General features: G+C 35.6%; 1 protein-coding gene across 1 annotated transcript; it reads right to left on the bottom strand.

The window, feature by feature from the left end:
* Window positions 1-198: 198 nt before the first annotated feature.
* On the bottom strand, window positions 199-20,727 carry cct3 (chaperonin containing TCP1, subunit 3 (gamma)). Its single transcript, XM_028795063.2, has 14 exons — window positions 20,624-20,727; window positions 20,094-20,155; window positions 19,959-20,009; window positions 18,121-18,183; window positions 17,757-17,853; window positions 12,428-12,545; window positions 11,890-12,076; window positions 11,550-11,699; window positions 10,299-10,431; window positions 10,113-10,194; window positions 8,853-9,033; window positions 7,226-7,471; window positions 3,621-3,752; window positions 199-492 (listed from the first exon to the last, which is right to left on the bottom strand). Exons 1-14 carry the CDS (start codon window positions 20,649-20,651, stop codon window positions 400-402), a joined length of 1,623 nt encoding a protein of 540 aa, XP_028650896.1. The 5' UTR covers window positions 20,652-20,727; the 3' UTR covers window positions 199-399.
* Window positions 20,728-22,363: the final 1,636 nt, after the last annotated feature.

Genomic DNA, 22,363 nt, shown 5'->3' on the forward strand with positions numbered 1-22,363 from the left:
AAAATTTGATATCTTTCAGAACACGTTTCATATCAAGAAAACGTTTAATATACTTTCATGTAAGTTCGACGTTTTCAACATACAAGTGACGTTCCTTGCAACCATATAAAAATAATCCTTGAGAAGTAATATGCTTGGTATGCAAGGTAAAACAAAAAGCACTTAACAGCTTAAAACACAAAATACAAGAAGCCAAAGTTTTCCAAGTTTATTTTATTACTGTTTGCAACACATAGTTGTAACAATTGATGTAAAAGATTATGTCAGTGCATTTGGCTGAACAGCATTCCATTCAAACAAAAAGGCTGCTGACCCAGACCAGTGGCCCCTTTTGATATCACAAATAAATACAGTGCCTTGCAAGCCCGACAGCCAACCAATTCCAATGGTACAAACATATTAATTGTCAGCTCCTGGTGCCTTGTTTGACTCATCCCCCTTCTTTTTGTGTCCAGAAACAATATCATCAATTCGCAGAAGCAATATGGCAGTCTGGAAGTGACAAAGAGAAAGGAAAGTTAGGTTACTTAATCTTTTAATACCTTTCACCTCAGCAATCATCACTAAACAAAACATTCCTTGCTCAGAAATGTCTGCATCATGATGAAGAGTCTTACTCCTAAAAAAATAAAGATTTAAATGCAAAAAGTAAATGTGCATAAAAGGATACCAACCCTGTGTGTAAAATATGCATTTTATCTGGAAAAAATTCCCACTATGTTAATTGTAACCTGGATCAATTTTGAACCCAGATAAAGTTAAACTGAAACACTTTTTCTTCATGTATGCAATTAACATGCACATTCACATGTACAAATGTTAAGTGTTGGGACTGCTTGGCCTGCAAAGGTGACAAACTATAAGCCTCTTCCATGTTGCACTCAGCTAGATAGCCTTCAAGAATATGTGGACGTATCTGGATTTTTAGCAGGTATCCATTTAAAAAAGGTTTTTCAAATTTTTAAAATGATCTGAATAATTACAGAATGCCTTATAAAATGCAACTTGGATGCTTGTTGAGATTTATAAAAAAAAATTATATTTTATATATATATATATATATATATATATATATATATATATATATATATATATATATATATATATATATATACACACACACACACATGGTATAAAGTAGAAGCTTTTTGTATGAATCAAATTACACTCCTGGTTCAAAAAACACGTTAAAATCCCAGAACACACCACAACTCTCCCATTAAGTGGAATTTTTGCTTCCGCTGGCTGAACCCAGAGACACAAAATAATTCAATAGGATCATTTTATAAAATATAAAATAATGTTTTTACCTTATAAGAATAGTCCAAGTGAATATTTAGTCTCATCAACAACAAGAATATACCAAACATGCAGTGTATAGATTAAACTATATTAAAAAGTATCAGAACACTAACAAAATATTAATATAGACAAAACCTGTTTCACATAAGACTGTTCAGCTTTAGCAAATTCGTCCTTGGTCTGAAACAGCTCAAGTCAAAATATAGCACACTACCTATAGCCAACAGTCATATGGTAGTGTAATTCAATTACCACATTTACTTTACTAATAGTAATTCTGTGTGAAATACTAAAATTCTAATCCATTGCTGCTTGATTTGCTCCTGATTTCAGCAGTGATGCTGCAACAGCAGCACATATCACTTGACTGTGAAATTAAAGGACTGTGATGGCTGCATCAGAGTAAATTTAAAAGACAGAATGACCTGTGTAGTGAATCAATTTTTTTCTGTTACATATGTACAGAAAATGGTTTATTTTGATTTTGAAAATGTATCCTTACAGTAGAAGAGTTCACATTAACAACACTGAATAAATATGTACAAATCATTTATCATGCAGAAAACTAGGACGATTTTCAAGGGGATTGAATACTTTTGCGCTGTAAAGGCAGAACTGAAGAGGGACAGAGTTTGATGAAGGGGGGTATTGTATATGATTAATAGCAGGAAGGAACAGCTGCTGTAGCCAATCCTTGCTGATAACAGAATTTAATTTTGCGTGTTAGTGCTTTCATTCTGCCACACTATATCATTCTTAGAGAATACCAATGATTTGTGAATTGGAGCTGATTATTAATTGTTAGTCCTTAGCAATTTCTTTTATTTCTTTGGAAGTATTTTATTAAACCGGTTACTTCATATTGAGCACATACAGCCATAAATTAGTTTTTCTGTAGTTTAGTCCTCGGGCTCCCACTGTGGCTTCTGGTTTCTGTTCCAACCAGCTTCACAATCAGCAGCTCGTTTTACTTATAACTGATCTCACATTTAATTAACTGGTATGCTCTTATTCTGCACAGAGAAAAGCACAGTACTATAAAAAATTAGTTAGATTTTTGTTATGGTTTTAAGTGCTTAACTCTCGTTTTAACATTTTTCTATTAATTCCCATTTTTTCTGTGGAGTTCACTCCTTCTGTTGTAATCCAACAACAATAATTGGAGATGAATAAAGGAGACACTAGGGCTGAAGACATTAAAAAGCTGCAACTACCATTACCTAGCATGCCCCTTTAATAAATAACAGGCTACACAACCGTAACACCAGGAAAAGTGGAATAAAAATCATGATGATGATTAAATCTTAACAGCCTAAATTAAAAATAAAAAAAAAATAAAACCACATAAAATATATTATCCTGAAAATACATAAATTCTTGCTGCATTCCAATGAAAAATTAAAAAGTCAGGGTTTTGCAATTTATGAATTGACACCAAAACATAAAAAACTGGGAAAGAACAGCTTGCTTAGTTAAAAAAAAAAAAAAAACAGGAGTCCAATTAAAAGAAGTAGGTAGTTTGGGTGAGAACCTGCCGCCACAGTGCTCACCTAAGACTGAACCTGACAGCCATCGAGTTAATGATGAACTCATGGTTCCTTTGTCATTAGTATGTCAATGTTACCTGGCTAGTTAAGAAAAGAAGCAATAAAAAAAATAACAATTTGCTTTAAAAAACTTGCAATCCACAACAGTTCCCGAGGAACCCTGCTGCAATAGTGGTGTTGTATGCTCAATACCAACACTAGTACAGCTCATTTATTCCAGTAAGGTAGAATGGTGTTAATAATTCTTTACATTTATATAGAGCGTCACTCAATACTCAAAGTGCTACCCACACTGGGAGGACCCAGGACATGAACCCATGATCTCCTTCCTGCGAGACAGCAGTGCTATCACTGCGCCACGTGCATGTTGGAGTTAGCACAGGCACCTATGCATAAACATGGTGAAGGAATGCATTCTCTTACTTTTGTTCATTAAAGTTTTCACTTGTTATTGATCACCAATCATGTTGGCTCACAGTGAATCTTCTCCATGTGCTCACGTGTAGCAAAATAAATGCAACAATGTATTTGTACTGTCATTTTATCTTCCCTTTCTTTTACATTTTACAGTTTACATTTTAAAATGTACCTACAGCAATAATTCAGACATTTAGTTTCAATGCTGCAATTCAGATAGAATAAGAAAAAAAACCCAAATATTATTCTCATGCTATAGTTATTACAAGAAAAATGGACTGCATTAAAATCATAGAACAAAATATTAAAACACATACATACATCAACATTATGCTGCATTACGCCTTTTCTTACCTCCATTGCCGTTTTGTAGGTTTGTGCCTTTACAACTAAAGGCTCCCAAATGCCCAGATCCTTCATGTCAACTAAGGCTCCAGTCTCACCATTCACACCCCAGGAAATGCTGCCTTCTTGAGTGTGCTTTGCCTGTAGAGACGTAATTATCTTTATGAAATCAATAGTTTTCAAAACAAAGAATATCCTACACAAGCGGTTCTCAACCTGTAGCAAAAGGATTGCATGTGGCCTGGACAAGCTCCCAAACAAACAATACTGAAACACTATCACTAATCATTTGCACTGGTCATTACTCTGCACTTTTATGTTTAACAAATGTTTAACATTGTCTTATATATAAAGGCTTAAATACAACTGTAATCTGTGTGCCTGTTAAATCAATTTATTGTAACATGTTAGAATGGCGCACAAGTGTTTCTAATTTTGTGTTCTCTTGACCATCATGAACCAGGAGTTGCAAACCAAAGGCAATTTGCAGGTGATGCCTACAAGAAAGCATGGGTGACTGCAATCTTCTGAGGGGGTCAGAAAATTAAAAGATGAAGCGAGCCGTGTGCAAAATATAAGTTTCTGCAGCACGAACACCACAATTCAGTTTGCCGGCACTCCTTGTACTTGCTGACACTGCTACAAACAACCCTTGTTATGAGAGTGCACTTTGTCTGTAATGTGCTGAATTGTGTTGTGCTTTCAGGTACATCTGGACAATTGCAGGAATCATACTTGGTATTAAAAAAAAAAAAAAAATTTGTGAATGTCTCAAGAGCAAAATAACACATCAGATAAGATGCAATTGTTTAACTTGTATTGTCAAATAATTGTAAGAAGAGATGAAGATTAAGATTAATCACTTTTAATGGTGTCCCTACACAGTCCTAATAAATATAGCCTTCATATTCATTCTCTGATTATAAATGACCACATCCATCCATTTTCTAACCAGTGTATACAGTTCAGGGTCGCAAGGGGAGGACCTCACATGCATCCACATATAGGACTATGGGTGGACTGGCAGAGCTAACAGCATCTGTAGCAAGAAAACACTGAGACAAGTTTGAATAAAGTGGCTATGTGGTTTTTCTGCAACAATGATGACGAGCTGCTTTGTTAATACCAAAATAAAATTTATGTAGTGCTTCAAAGGTCAAGGCACAACTCCCTATTAATGACATGTACTGCGTTAACAGAAACACATAATTGCTGAAACAAGCAGTTAGCAGGACAAACAAGACTGCATATTTCACTGCTAAATAGGATCTGCAAGCATTGTATTTATGCAATTCATTTGGTTTTCGCAAGACAAACTAATGTTCATTAGTATAACCCATAAATGAAAGCAAACATCATATATTATGCCGTCCCATAACAGAGGTACTTTAATAAAGAGCCATTAAGTAGGATTTTTGTTTTTACTGTGCTATCGAATGGTATTGAGTATCAAAATTTAATCGGTACTAAAACAAAAAAAATTCTGCTACTGTAACATCCCTACTTCAAACTATGTAGAAATAATCTCCCCTAGACAACATCAGAAGACTTGCTAATATAAGCATTTATTTATAAAAAGTCAAAATTCGGATTCAGACAGATGTTTAAATAAATTTTTAAAAAATAAGTAAACAAAAAGGTTTATTGGTGTTTTTAATTTTAAATAAAAAGATTTGATCTTAAAAAATGGATTGCACAAATATTGATGTCATTATCAAGTATACATGTACGTTTTGTTTTAAGTGTACGCATAACATTTAATGTGAAGGATAGCCATTGATTTTTTTTTATTTTGTAGCCCAAATTTAAAAAGAGCTGCTGCGGTTACAACTTCACTTATATGGAGAACTGCCGTTTATAACACTTGCCAGTTTACATCCTATTGATATCACAACCAAGTAGGGGTGGGCGGTATGACCAAAATTCTATATCACAGTATTTTTCTAAATTATCCCGGTTTCACGGTATTTTTTTCCCCATGCATGAGTGGATGTTAAACACATTTTCCACTGCAATTACTGGCTAAGAATAACCTATTCCACTATCAAGAGCATTGTACAAAAAAAACATTTTAATGTGCACACAAGTATTAATACAGGTTTGCATTGCCCCATAAAGTGATACTTTTCAAGGGGGTGGCACTAATGAAGAGAAGGAAATCACATTGCATGACAGATGCAGTCAAAATATAGAACCTTTTTATTTAACAAATTTTGCAAAAATTTAAAATTATAATTTTGACAACATATTTTCAACCATCCAAAGAGGTATTTAGACTTAGGAAAATATCCAGAAGTGCTTGTCAAAAGTTGTATTGCACTGAACATGTCTTAGAAAAGGAATAAATAAATATTTTTTTGTAAAACAACTACACTTTCTGTTAATGTTAACAATCTCTTTCCACTGACACGTTATAGTGACTTTTCAAACAACTTTACCATCATTAAACTGCATAATATTTAAACTAATAAATAATAACAATAAAATAAATAATTGTATTATTACTGATAGTTGCACTATTACTTCAAGGCTTCAAAAGCCCAGGTGCATTACACAGTATTCACCAAATTGAATGCTGTGTTCGTCTCTCTGACCACCAGATCACAAACCCAACATTTAAACAATATTTAAGTTAAACCTGTGCGATAGCTATTCATACATCCAGTTTTTCAGAGCCTCGTCACACCTGCCATAAAGTTCTCTACACTGAACATACACCTGGGGACCCCTTACTGCGAGGGAGCAGCACTACCGGCACACTACCGTGCATGTTTAATACCAGCTTTAATGCATTTCATCATGAAAATGATATCAAGTATTTATCTTAGCATTCTAAATTTTCAGAGAGCAGGAATATCATACAGTGAACGGATTCTGTATGGTGATCGCTGTCTCCTCTTAGTGCAGAGGAAGTCCGTTTAAGAAGCGTAGTGATTAACAACTGGGTCGGGGAACACAACACAAAGCATTTAATGTGCTATATAACTTATGACGGGGTTTGAGCAAATCTAGTAAATTAAATATTCGTTTTACGATGAAGTTTAGTTTACGATGTTCTACTTTAATGACAAAGTACGAGAATAAAGTCAACATGTCGACTTTATTCTCGACATTTCTATTTTATTCTTGCCGTTTATGTCAAGATTAAAGTCAACATGTCATCGCACTATTATACAGTACCCAGGTAAATTACACTGTATTGAAAACAAATAAAACAAGTACAACTTGGCTTGCAGTATTATCCAGTAGTATAGAAACAGTATTTACACATCTGACCTTTTAAAACTAAAGCATCTCCAGGCGACAGACGTGACTCCTTTTTTTCGGCTCTCTGTCCATTTTCACCGCGCGGCATACCTATGCTACCGCCCACTATTTGGTGGTGTAGCAGTCAAAAAGAGCCCTAGTGCAACAAATCTGTGTTTAGTGGTGTAGCAGTGAAAAAGGTCCCCACTTGAACAGTTTCCCGCTGCGCCACGTTCCAATCGCCGTTTAGGCAATTTAAACCGGTGTTGCGGTATAAGAAAAATCCATATCATAAAAAAAATAAACGGTTTTCGGTATGAACCGGTATACCGCCCAGCACTACAACCAAGTTGTTTAACCACTCTTACCCGCAGCGAGGTCAGAACTCGGATAGTACTTGCACCACAGTTCTGGATAAGTGTTCTTGGAATGACCTCCAGTGCTTGTGCCACTGCTCGATAGGGCCACTGCTCCACACCTGTCATAGACTTTGATCGCTCTGTCAGTAAGTGAGATACAGCCATCTCTGCAGCACCTCCACCAGGTACCAAATATGGATCTAGGAGAACATTACGACAAACCTGCATGGCATCCTGCAGATTACGCTCTACCTCCTGAATACAGGACACATGAAAAACAAAAATAAGTACTAAATCTTCAGGGAAAATGTACAGACAAAAAGGTTTTTTTTTTTTTGAAGTGTATAAATCAATTTTTCTGTGACAAACAGACATGACAAATGAATAGGGCTTAAATTATACCCCCCCCAACTTAACTACAAATTGGATGGTACTTATAGACATTCAGCATGGGATTTGTGATCATCACAGACTACTTGATTTATTTCACATAAATACTGCTTAAATACTAACAAAAATCAAAATCATATTAGACACAGAACTGTATGTGTCCCCAAGGGAAATTTGGCTTTAATTACCACAATTATTTAAAATACAGTACTTTCATTCACAACATCTGATTTACAAAAACTAACACTGCTTTTGTAACACCACACTTTTGAAATCAAATTTGGTTGGTCAACAAATTATTTTGTCCGGTTTATGACATGTTATTGTAAAATCTGTTTTCACCTTTATATGAAAGAAACATGAGCTTGTTAAAATTGTTTACTGAAAAGTAATATATAATGGGCACAGCAACTTAAAGTTCCAAATGTCACAAAATATTGTTTACATTTTCCAAATCATTCTCAATTTTTATTATTTGTAACCACTTGATTTCACAAATGCTGCCTTAAACTGCGCAACCAAGTTATTCACCTATTATTTCTGAATTCCTGTTGTGCTATTTTATGGGCACATACATAAGGGATAAAATGTTACTGCTGATCTCTGAGAATTCAACCAGAATCAGTCTTCTAACTGATTGGCCTTAAATATAGTAAAACTATGTATGCCAGTTTAGTTATTAGCTATTTAGCTACTAACTTGGAACAGCTTAGCTATTAGCTAAACAAACAGGCTTGATGGACTGAATGGTCTCCTTTCATTTGTGAAGTTTAACTTTAATATTCTTATGCAAGTTACTCCTGTGCAAATTAAGAATGTTATATTTCCTTTTACTACATTCACCACACTCTTATCTACAGAAACTCAAACGACAAACTCCGTGTCTGTGAAATTTTTTAGAGCAATTATATGTTGCTTTAGCAGCTTCGCTAATTGCACCACTATGTAGCTAATGTCATTACCACAGTTAAAAAAAATAAACTGACAACTATAGCCAAGTCCTTTACAATCAGAAGCAGTAGTAATAAAAAAACTTGCTTCGCTTATAAGGGCTATGTATGATTTTTTCCATTAGCCACAAATATCTAGCTATTATTTCCATTTCCAAATATATAAATACTGAAACCCAACAAAAAATGTAATATTTGGTAATTTTATGCTACAAACCAAAACAGATTTTGGGGTACTTTATATACATATAATCCTGGTGTGTGAGAGTTGCATAAATGACTGAATTCACACTTACAGCAAGTATCTCTTTACTGGCTCCTCGAAGAATGATGGTACATGCTTTAGGGTCTTTGCACTCTGTAATAAAAGTGAAGTATTCATCTCCAATCTTCTTGATCTCAAATTGGCCAGCACCTGTACCAACATCTTCCTCACGAAGCTCATCTGTTCTACTTGCAATGCGAGCACCACATGCCCTAAGGAGGAGGAGGAAAAAAAAAAAAAAGTCTTACACAAATTTAACAATATTGAAACATAAATAATTATGGCCTGGTAAAACATAAGAAAAGAAGAGACACAAATACCAATAAATGGATAAGATCACCATTAAAAAAAAATAAAAAATGACAAAAGTTTATTAAGAAAAGAATATTGCTAGGAATGTTTTTTTTCCTTCCCTTTTGGTTATTTAATTCATAACAGGAAGCTGAACCTTTTCAAAATGAAGCAAATAGCCTTAGTGAGCAAGACAACAAGTATAAAGCAAGTATCAAGGTACCCTGGCACTACCTGAGGTAGAAAAAAAGTTTAGGTGCAGTTACTAAATAATCTCAGAGGAATAATTTTGGCCCCAAACCAAAATTTCACTTACTAAACCCACCATGGGGAACAACTCTTTATACCAAGTTCCAGGAAAATCACCTTGGGAGCACTTCTTGTAATAAAATACAGAAGCAGATAAAATTCCCCATGGAATATTTTGTGATGAAACACAGCCCTGTACAAATGAGGAATATGTATGTATGTGTGTATACTCATATATGCAGGCACAATCACACACACACGCACACACACACACACACACACACACTATTTGATACATAATGACAAAATAAAATATGGTTAGTTACAAACAAAAAAGTTATGGTGAGGAGAGACAGCACTGTCGCCATTCTATAGGTTTCTTTGAAATCATAAACAATAAATAGACAAGACTTTTTAAACCAATAGCACAGATGGATATTCAATGACCTTCCATTCATATTTAGTCTGTGATTAAAAGTAAGGTCTCTTTGGTGCTATACACCTCTCATTAGGATCAGCACTTTTTGCAAAACTTATTTCCACCTTACTCATAAGAACAGCATAATAGCATATACTCTCACACACAAAAATAGTACTGGCCTGTTCTCTTCAAAATATTTTCTAATCATGTTGATATTACATCAAAACTTAAGAACACCACTACAGGTAGGTGAGAAACAGGTCAACAAAGAAGCTTCATAAACAATTTAAAAAAAAATTAAAGAACCAAGTACAAATGTATGCTACTTACCTGGCAATTCTATTGTTGTCTGTTTTTCTAACACGACGAATTGCTGTGATATTTGCTTTCATGAGGTAATGTTGAGCCAAATCTGAAAGACAAGAGATATATAAATTACGTAAAAGACAACATTCAAAATAGATCATTTTTAAATATTTCATTTACAATGCAAATATTAAAGGTGAAATTTCTCACCAGAAATTCCCTTTTCTGTAAAAATAAGGTCTGGTTTCAAACGTATGATATCCTCACAGATCTGCTGAATATATTCTTCTTCCATTTGCAAGATACGAGCAAAGTCCTCTTCCCTTGTAATCTCAATGTCAGTCTTTAGACAAAAGAATATAATTACTCCAAATTAATTTTCTGCATTTGTATCACTGTTATTGTCTTCCACCCATTAGCAGAACAAAACAGGCACAGGCCTACAACAATGCACCAACCAATACCCTTAAATCCTGGCACAATTCCTTAAAAAAATACTGAACACTTGTCCCATAGGTTCCTTGGTATGCTTAAGTTGAAAGTAGAGAAGAACCGAACAATTCTGAATATGCTCCTCATGAGACAACAGCAGTGTTCACAGCAATACCTTTACTTGAAAGAAAGACATCCAGAATACAGAGAAACTTCAACAAAAGCAATGTTTTTTTTTTTTAAAAAAAAAGATAAAGTGTTGCCAGTTTATGACATTGAGTGTATGACTTTCTGATCTCAAAACAATTGGAGCAACAGGCACCATGAGGTACAGAATGATGCTATGAGAACAAATGTATTAGTGTGTTGTGTAAAATGTCCAGTTTTTCCTAACACATTCTTTCCCAAAGGCTTTAGAAAAGACACAGCAGATTTTCATATGCTGCATTCATTTGCTCTCAGACAGCAAGTCCGAGTTGGGAAATTCCATGTAAATGCTCTCCCAGTTGTGAAATGCAAGTTGGACGAAAAAGCTAAATTTAAAATTTGTTCACTTAAATCTAGCTATTTTTATGTCAAATTTACTCTATAAATAATACATGTAGACTGTACATCATTCATGCAGTTACAACTAAAAAAAGCATGCCATAGTCTCCAATGCAGTTCTTTGTTTGGTAATATAAACCATGTATATTTACATACACCTAATTTTACCAACAAACATATAAATACTCAATGAAATGAAAACACTTGCTCTTTATCTAAACATATTCAAAATAAATGGCAATGTTTGAACCTTAAATAAAATATTACTGCAAATTCACATATTCAGAAAACCATTATAAGCAAGACTGCATTATTTCACTGTTCATATGAAACATCACACTCACTCATTAGATTAATAGCCCAGACTTTTCCAATCACTTTTCATAAAAACCAGGAAGATTGATGTAAGAAAACTCTAAAAATAAAATTACACACATTTCAGTAACTTACTTATACAAATCAAAGTGTAGTAAGAATCTATACCTGACTTTCTCCTTTTTTGTATTCTAGGGAACAGTCAAGAAGAACAATACGTGGATTCTTGATCATTCTTCGCATACGTGGATGAGTCACATCCTTGTTCACCATTACACCACGCAAAACACACGAATCCTCAATAAATCCCCCTGGGATCTTTAAAAGTAAAAAAAAAAAAAATAGTTATTTAGACTGAAAATGTGGCTTCATCTACAGTTTAAACTCATAAAAGCTCACTACAGATGTTTAATATTATATATATATATATATATATATATATATATAAAAATACACACTGTATATAAAAACAAAACAACCAAACACGAATGTAAAGTTACATTTGCACCTTTTCTACTTTGGCATACTGTTTAATATCAATCTCTTTACGACCATTCTCCTCCAGCTCTACAGTCTTGACAGCATCAAGTGCCATATTGCATGCCAAGTCAGCCCAGCGGTTAATAACTTTTGTGTTGATGGCCGAGTTAATAATCTTGAGCATCAGATCTCTGCTGTTTGCATCTACTGGAGTGCTGTTAGTGGTAAAACAAAAGAGATTCAACATATTAGTGGAATTAAAATCAAGACAGAGTCAGAGTTTATTAACAAAAACATCTAAAAACTGTTTAAAAACAGTTTGGCACCCTTATCCCTACTTAGTTCCTGCCCAGTTTCCCATGCTGTTAAGACTATGGGGACCCGCAACACAACAATAGGGTTGTTTATTTGAAATTGGATAGATGTACAGTTTTCACCTTGAAAGCACAGATTTATAAGTCATCACAATAGCAATGTACCAATTATAAAGTTGCATACATCAACAACATTGTAATGTGGCCTATTAAAAACACACTAAAATATTCATGTGGGAAGTTATTGCATACCTGATATCTTTAAGGAAAGTGACCATATCCTCTAGAGCCTGACGGTAAGCAGCGATGATAACAGTTGGGTGCATCTGCTGTTCCAAGAATTGCTCTGCCACAGCTAGCATCTCTCCAGCTACAAAGAATGAATAAATGAAGGAGTAAATTCTAGACAAGGAGTAAATACTGAGAATCTCTCATCGGAGAAGTATATCATCAGGATATTCCCAGTATTCCTTTTTTCTACAACCAACACCACCTCCATACATTAAAATTCAAACAGCCAAAAATTACTATAAATTAAGGTGAAAATTGAATGAGGTTAAACAGTTCCTTCAAAAAAAACTTAATAATCACTGCCTACAAGGAGTATGTGTGAGGTCTCTCTCTGGTTACTTTCATTTTCTTCCAAAACCCAAATACATCCATAGTAGAACTTAAAGAAAAATAATCATCATGTAAACCTCTTTATCATGACACCAAGCGTTGTAAACTGGCTCCTTACTACTTTGCAAAATTGTGTCAGTTGCTCATATTACGTCATACCCAACCTTACAATTTATTAGTACAGTCAAAGTCAAAAATATTGGCACCCCTGCACTTCTTTCAGAAAATGCATCACGTCTCCTAGAAAAATTGTGGTAACTGGAAACGCTTCATTATTCATAGTTATTTCTTTTGTTTGCACTAGAACACCACAAAAATGCAGAAAAAAAAGTCAAACCTGATATCTGCCTTTTTGTGTTGTCCAAGGAAAACCAAACAAAAATAAATTAATACCAAAGCACTCGTAACTGCTGCAATTTTATAAAAGGAGTACAGAGTGCCAATGTGTTTTTACTGTGACTGTATAAAGTTTGTCACTGAGGAATCTGAATTTCTTAGATCATCTTCTGTAAGAAGGAGCAAACAATTTTACTGTCAAAGGGATTTTACTCACTCCAATATCAGCAGCAAGTTGTATCAGTCACACCGAACATAGTGAAATTATTCCTTATATGGTTTATAAACCTGCTAAATGTATGCATCAACATTCTGATTTTTTTTATTACAAGGTTTTGGAGAATATGCTAATTTTAAGTGCATATGACAAATATAGTGGGTACAGAAAAGAATCGCCCCCTTTGAAATTGATATTAATTTTTTTTTGTTTTACAGCCTAAAATTAAAATAAACAAAAATATTTTTTCGGCCTTATTTACTTAATGCAACCTATATAACATTCAAGTCAAATACATAACAGCAACAGTTCAGAAAAATAAATAAGAAATCACCGGGAATGATAAAGGATCACCCCCGAAAACAATACTTGTAAACTCAAGCAGGTGAAAGTAATCATCTTCTCCATTGCACACCAAGGTAATTTGCTTCCACCTATGATCATCTGTAACTATTGCAATTAGTTTAGCTATTCCTGGAGCATTTCAATGCTCAGTGGTACAACTGAAAGCAAACAATCGACTATGGGTGGCAAGGCATTTTTAAAAGATCTCAGACATAAAGCTGTAGACAGGCAAAAGTCAGGAGACGGATACAAAAAGATTTCAAAAGCTTTATCAATCTCTAGTTGCACAGTAGAGTCCATAATTAGGAAGTGGAAAGGGTTTGGTACTACAAGGACCATTCCTGCATCAGGCTATCCCTCCAAACTAGAAAGAAGACCAATAAGGAAACTGGTCAGAGGTTACCAAGAGGCCAATGGCAAATTTGAAGGAGTTACAGGACTTTATGGCAAAGAGTGATCATTGTGTGCATGTGACAGTACAGGTCAGCACCCTTGCTCCCTCTTAGTATTTGGGAGCATCTTAAACCCAACACCATCAGTACTGTAACTGAGATGAGCTTGGCAGAGGAGGACAAAACACACCATGCAAGGGGATGGTGAAAAGTGCAAGTGCTTTTATTAACATAAATCAAAATCCAAGTGTTCCAAAAAAAGTGCAATGCTCTAAACTGTCAATGAAATGAAAGTGGAGGTTAAAACCAGTAAATAGAAAAATCAGTTAAAAAAGAGGTTTAAACAACGCAGTTGAGGAAACTCATTTTAAAAATCCATAAGTGCTGGCGTTTTCCCTTAAAACTGACACCTCTCCGGCTTATCCTATTCGGACCTTGAAGCCCGGAGAGACATTGACCAGCAGGTGCAGACTCGCATCACATCTGGCCCCTGTACCCCTGCTGCCAATCCCATGGCGTCCACAGGCAGCCACAAAGCCCTGCTCCACCCAAACTGCTGCCAATCCAGGCTCAACCTGGAGCGGGCGATCTGTACTCCCACCTCTGCCGTCTCAAAGGCTACTCCCGGCAACAGCACCTCCAGAGCATAATGGTCACTTCCTGCTTTCAAAGACGCTCAACAAGAGTGACCAACAGCCCCCTACTCCTCCTTAAGGCTCTATTCCTGTCCCCCTGCTTGTTTCCTCTCTCTTTCTCCCGCCTGCTTCTTCTCTCATCTTTCAACCTCCATTCTCTTTCCTGGACTCTTTTCTTTCCTAGGCTGGGGAGCCGTTGCAGGTGTGATTGCCTGATTGACACTGGCATGAGCACGTTCATTATTTATTTATTAAAACGGCCAGTTATTTAGGAGCTGTGGACCCACTATACCACAGTGCATGCAACAATATCATAAGCAAGTTACAAATGTGTCTTTTACGGGAAGGATTCACGAAAAATGCCACTCCTCAAGAAAGGCCACATTAATACTCATTTGAGCTTTGCCAAAATGCATCTTGAAGATTCTGAGGCCAAGTGGAAAAAGATGTTATAGTCGCATGAGACCAAACTATAATCGCCTCAATGCCAAAAGATACACTTGGTGAAAAGCCAATACAGCTCACCACACAAAACACACCATACCTACAGTAAAGCATGGAGGTGGTAGTATTTTGTTGTGGGGGTGTTTCTCTGCAGCAGGGACTGGGGCACTTGTCAGGGTAGATGAAAAAATGAATCAAGCAAAATACAATCAAATACTTGAGGAAAACCATGTTGAGGTTGACCTCTCAACATGACAATGACCTTAAGTACACAGCAAAATTGACCATACAGTGGCAGAAGGAGAAAAAAAACAGTGAATTTCCTTATGTGGCCTAGTCAGAGCCCAGACTTAAACCCTATTAAAAATCTGGGGAATGATTTGAAGTTTGCAGTCCAACTACAGTCCTCATCCAATTTGACAGTGCTTGAACAGTTCTGTAAAAACGAGTGCGGGACTGCTCAGTCTAAATGTACAAAAGTTGGTACAGAAGTATCCCAACAGGCTTAAAGCTGTAATAAAAAAAAAGGTGGTTCAGAAAATGCTGACATTCGGGGGTGATCCTTTATCAATTCAAATAAATAAAAAACTCATAATTTTTCCAAACTGTTGCTTATATATATTTGACTTGGATATAACAGGCTGCAGTGAGCAAATAAAGCTGAAATAATTTTTTTTCTTTTTTTATTTATTATTTTCATTTTTGGCTGTATAACAAAAATGTGAAAATTTTCACAGTGGGTGATTCCCTTCTAACACCACTGTATGTACAATAAAAGGAAAGACACTTTGTAGTCTGATCCTATGGCTGGATCTGCTGGCTTAGTCACCACAACAGTCTCTGTTATGCAGTGTTAAGGTGACTAAGTTGAGAAGGGAATTTAAATAGCTAATCCATCATACCCCATAATTATTTACAAAGTTGTAGTCCCACGTGTAGTGCTAAAATGTCCTTGGCAAAGCACAATTTTTAAATAAATCATTGAGTCCTGGAGCATGCAAGCTTCAAACGGGTGTGGGTGTGCACATGCTGGCACTGCTCCGGGGTTAATGAGGCAATTAGTTGATCAGGCATTTACGTGCAAACGTGAGCAAGTCAGTAAGGTGTCTCATTCACACTTCAGAGTAGGTGAAAGACAACATCCATCCATCCATTTTCTAACCCGCTGAATCCGAACACAGGGTCACGGGGGTCTGCTGGAGCCAATCCCAGCCAACACAGGGCACAAGGCAGGAACCAATCCTGGGCAGGGTGCCAACCCACCGCAGGACACATACAAACACACCCACACACCAAGCACACACTAGGGCCAATTTAGAATCGCCAATGCACCTAACCTGCATGTCTTTGGACTGTGGGAGGAAACCGGAGCACCCGGAGGAAACCCACACAGACACGGGGAGAACATGCAAACTCCACGCAGGGAGGACCCAGGAAGTGAACCCAGGTCCCCCAACTGCACCACTGCGCCACCCTGAAAGTCAACACCTGCACCCAAATGGGCAGTATATAATGAAACCTGCAAGGCAGAGAGGGCACTTGGCACCTTTCCACATACCCTTTGCTGACCATGTCTGTCCTCATTTGCCCGACTCATCTCAGTTATTGACTGTTGCAGATTCAACAGGGTCCCGGATGCACCAGGGAGTGTGCAGCCAACCCGGACCATTACACATGGGTTGATTTTTGCCATTATTTACAGTGCGCTACTCTGTATACGCTACATATTCCTGTTTTCTGTTTCTAGTAAGATTTCTGCATTTGCACCAAATGTGTGTGCTTGCATTGCTGTAGGCTAAAAACATTTGCATTTGGAAAACTGTTCAGTACTCTAAGCTAAGTAATAATGTGAACAGTTCTATTATGAGGATGAATTTCTTGCCTTTATTGCACATAAAAAATTGTTAATTCAATATATAGCACTCTGCATAATGCTGATCATGAGAGGAATTACAGTATTTTAGGATGGTAGCCTTCTGAAGGAAAAAAAATACAAATTAATAAAAATCTAAGCAAAAAAAATATAACAATGTCTGGGGTATTGCCAGAAGCCCTAGTAAGTGCTATGATAAGTAAAAATCACAAACCTCTCTAAGATTTTGGGAGATACCTCAATAATAATTCATAAGTAAATGATTTATACAAAAAGACAGTAGAACAAATCTTTTCATAAATAATTTTGATCAATTATCAAATTCAATGATATATGTGCTTTCGTAAATCTAATAAATGTTAAACATGCATTGTCACAAACTTGTAATTGCATCAATAATTACTTTAAGGAAGGCCAATATGTTTAGTTTTAGAGATATTTAAGCACACCTAATTAGTGTTTAAAAATCCGAGTTCACACAACTGCATTATGTCTATGACCTGTTCTTATAATCTCGGAGTTTAAACAAAATTGAGTACACTACTAAAAACTAAAAGAACAAAACTGTCATGTAGTGAGAAGCAGAATGTTCATTGGTGCCCACATGATCCAATTCACTGCAAATGTCTGAACAATCAATGCAAAAAGCCAAGCAAGCAAAATTCCCAAAAATCACAACGAACATCAAAATACAAATCAAAGGATCTTGGTACTGTACCAAGAATGATGACTGACGTGGTCCCATCACCAACTTCCTCATCTTGAGTACGGCTGATCTCAATCATTGATTTAGCGGCTGGGTGTTGTACCTGAATCTGCAGATATTACAAAAAAAATTAAATCTATCAGATTTGGACACACAGCAGTAAATATTAACTACTTTGTAACTAAAGATCTAACAATATTAACAAATATGTCAACTGTTAACAACACTAAAGTCTTCTTCATCAGAGCAAGAGCAATAATTCCCAATAATAACCCCAATATTTACCTCTAAAATATCAATTTAGCAAGACCTTAAACATGTATAGCTTTTTATTATTATTTTTACAGAAACAAAAGGAATGCTATTGGTTTTTTACCTCTCGAAGGATAGCATTCCCATCGTTGGTCATAACAACACCACCCATGGGGTCTAGCAGCATCTAATTAAAAGTTAAAAAAACAAAATTATCAAAGAAAGGAAAAACCAAGACCCTCAAAACGTCCAAGGCAGGGTCAATGCAAAATATTCAGTTATACAAACACAACTATTTATATGAAGCTTATATGTATTGAAAAAATTTGATGATTTTATTAAAAAGTACAAAATATTGTGGCCATTGAATAAGCTCTTCTTTAATAAGTCATTACACAACTGAATATGAAATTTTTATCTTTGCAGTTTAGTTATTTACTGTAAGCAAATTGAAGTAGTTTTTGTTTCCTTTTAAACTGCATCACAAAAATGGAAGAGTTGTGTAGCAAGGGAGATGAGCCCGATTATATCAAACCAAAGGTTTGAGGAAGAGAGTTCTGTGGGGACTTCAAGGGGATTATTCACGGATTATATCTCCGAGCTTGTAGGTGGTACTATAACAATGGATGACATCCTGCATACCTTCTGTACTTAAAAACAAATGCACTGCTCTCGTTATGGCTTACAGACCATTAGTTCTCACATCACACTTCATGAAGACCTTTGAAAGGGTTGTCATTAAAACACTGCAAACCTTGCTTACAGACCACCTCCAGTCTGAGACCTTCCCTAACAGGGACATAACAGGAGTAAAGTACACTTTGATCATCCTCCACAGAGCACACACCTGGATAAAACTGGCCCTATGGCTGTGTTCATGTTTGTTGATTTCTCCAATGCCGTAAACACTTTAAACTGTTTCTTGTTAGGGATTAAAAGATAAATACCCTATAGTTCCCTGCATTGGGCACTAAAATACAGATGAGCATTTGTGAGGCTCCTGGACTATCTGCATTCAAGAGTGTGGTCAGCAACAAATGGGTAACCAAAATAACTATGTCTCTTTTCACCTTCTAACATAACTGATTTTATATTCACAATGTATGCCATCTAAATACTGTATGTCCTCAGAAGAATCACTCAATGAAAGCTTCCTCAAAAAAAGGAGGCGAGGAATGGAGAAGGATGCACAGCCAACCACTTTCAACTGAACATTACCAACTCAAAAGAGATTGCCTGAACAAGACTATGGAACCCCGAAAACAGTCATCATAATAGAGGGGTGAGGTGAAGGTTTTACAAACAGAAATATCCTGGGGCTCAGTGCAATTAACAGCCTGGACAATACAAACATATTGCACAAAAAAGGACTGAGTAGCTTCCTCTTTCTGAGGACAGTGAACTCTTTAATGTTTGCAACAAAATGTTGAAGACGTTTTATCAGTCTACAGTTGTCAATATACTACAAAACCATGGAACACCATGATGCCTGCAGGAAATATGATCAGGATGATGAGTTGTGTTACAAGACTGACCCAAGACACACTGGGAACAGAAGAACAAAAATGGACAGTGTGAACATAACACTGGCATTGATACAATAGTGACCACCCTATCCATGACGTCTTTTTGCCTCATAGGCTAGAATGGAGAAAATAACATATAATTTGGCTATTTCCATACTTGCTATTTATAGCTGACACACAGAGAGAGAGAAAAAATCTCGTTAATGATACTAGACATTAAATGTACATTGATGTTCACGGTCTTCTAATCATTTAATATTTTTGGTGTTCATTTTGCATTATGTGCTGTATGTGTGTAGGAGCAAGCGAATTTTCCATTGGGATCTAAAATTTAACTAAAGGTATATTCAGAACCTTTTTATTTTCAACAAATCTTGGAAGGGTGCTTACAGAAGACACCAGAAACGTAAAGAAAGGAGGAAGAATTCAGCTATACCTTCATCATAGCCCTGGGTCCAAGGCATGTTCTGATGACATCCGCTATTGTCTGAAAAATTGAAGACACAATTATAAAAAGAGACCTAGATAACTGAACTCTGTTAAGAGTTTAAGGTGAAACTCTGATACTAACCTTAGCTGCATTAATGTTACCAATTTGAACTTTTCTCCCAGACTCCCGTTTGGTATTCTGGCCTAAACAAACATGAAATTTAGTCTACCTTTAGCAAATGAAGGCAGGAAGGCATAAATATAGAGCAATAAAAAAATTTGCTATAAATGAACAAAACTGAATCGAATCCGATTACAAGAAACCTTTTAATTTTACTTTAATGTGATGCGATCCGCAAAACATCAAAAAACAAGTTTGCTAAACTGATGCTTTACGCCAAAGGCACGACAACAGTCCATTGATAAGTGTACACTAAAACAATGCAAAGTCGGAACTTACTCGTTTATTTAAAAAAAAATCGCAAAATTCAATTTCAATAGATTTAATTGAAGCCTCCTTAGGCCACTACGATCTGCTTCAACTTTTCAAATGAAAGGACATAATTTTGCACTAAAAGAACACGAATAATGAGCTCCGCATAGTCGGAGCTCATTAAACACTAACGTAGAAACTACAGTTTATAAAAATGATGTTTAACTGGCCATACTCACTCAACACGAGGACTGGCCGGCCCATCATCTTGCCGTTGTCTCCAACCGAACTCACTAGAACGTTCTGAAAAAGGAAGTCTGTCAGGAGGGGGCGGGACTAAATATCAGCCTTTCCAATTACTATCGAGAAAATGGTAACTAAGAATAAAATTGACCAATTACATTTAAGAATTCTAATGACATAACAACGACGCGACGACATATGAGTGTCTTTCATAAAGAGGCGGAAACAAAATTTAAGGTGGGTACGGAAATTAGCTTAACCAATGATAATTATAGAAGATTGACAGACACTCATTTAATCCAATTATATTTTATACAAGTCAGATAGATTTTTACTTTAGCCATTCAGTAAACAGAATGTTAGTTAGCAAGAAGGCGTTGTCTCCATCATGAGTGTGCTTGCCGGTATTCCTCGTGGCTCTATAAAGTTTTAACAGTTTTAGTGATGTTTTTAGTATTAGATGTAAAATTATTTGATCAGAAAACTATACATGAATTTAAATAACTCGGCAAATAAAACTGTTCTTTATGAGACGCTATTGAGGGAAACGCCTTGTTGAATAAAGCGAACGTTTTTTCACGTGGCGATCCCAAAGCCTTTGGGAGTTGTAGGCTTTTTATTCACGACATCTCCGATATGAATTGTGTAATTTCGTAAAATACTTTAAAATTGACTTTACTAGTAACCTTCCACACATATGCAATATCAAACCGGGCGTCACAGACTATATTAGGAAAAATCAATTAGTCTCTGCACTTTGAGGGGCACCATGTATAACTGGAGACAGAAATTGGAGAGTACAGTATTTAGATTTTCATGTTTATCGAAAACAATTTGATAAGCATTAAGTAAACCAACTAAACTTTCAAGGGTTTGTAGTAAAATATTAAAGTCAATATTATTAATATCTACATTCACGTCTAAAAGCATGATGATGATATTACCCATATCAAAGGAATTTTTTAAATTTACAACATAAGGTAAGGCTGTTTCTGAAGTGAAAGCCAGACCAAAGACTGTTTTCAAAAATAAAATTTCAGTTGCAAGTTTACAGCTTTTTTTTGTAAAACCCTAAAAGGAAAAACTAATGATAATGTCTTTTGATAAAATTGTAAAAATTACTGTTTTGAAAAAGCAATGCTTTAAAAAAAAATATATACAGTATATTTGATGAACATTACTGGCCATACAACTGCTACAAGGGAGTTTTTCCTAACAGAAATTTGGTCCAATGAATAAATAATAGTTTTCACACTAGACATCTAAGTAAATTTTCCTAATTTGTCATTCATTTAAATTTACTGATGTGGAGAGGGATGATGTATTACTATGTTGTTTAAATTCTGCCCAGCTGACTTCTATGCAATCTTGTGTAATTTAATGAAACTAATATTAAGTGGACCTGTATGAGAGTTCTTGTCAGGTCAGCTATTGTTCCAAATGAGACCCAGTAACTGTTATATTTTTGTCTGTTAATCTGGAGTAGGAATCAAATTCTTACCTTGTGCTTTGTGAAAAGTGATATGCAGAAATCATTTAAAAAGAATCCAATTTAATTAATCAGTGTGTGCCTTGAAAAGATCTTTCTTGTAAATTTTGATACTTTCAGTCCATGTAGACTAATAAAATACAGTTTAATTGATCTCCATTTACACTCTAATTTCCAGCATTCTAATCAAAGTCAGCTTGATTCTCATTTCAACCATATACAAGTATACAGAGGGACAAAATGACGA

Source organism: Erpetoichthys calabaricus, chromosome 2, assembly GCF_900747795.2.
Source record: "Erpetoichthys calabaricus chromosome 2, fErpCal1.3, whole genome shotgun sequence".
Lineage (NCBI taxonomy): Eukaryota > Metazoa > Chordata > Cladistia > Polypteriformes > Polypteridae > Erpetoichthys > Erpetoichthys calabaricus.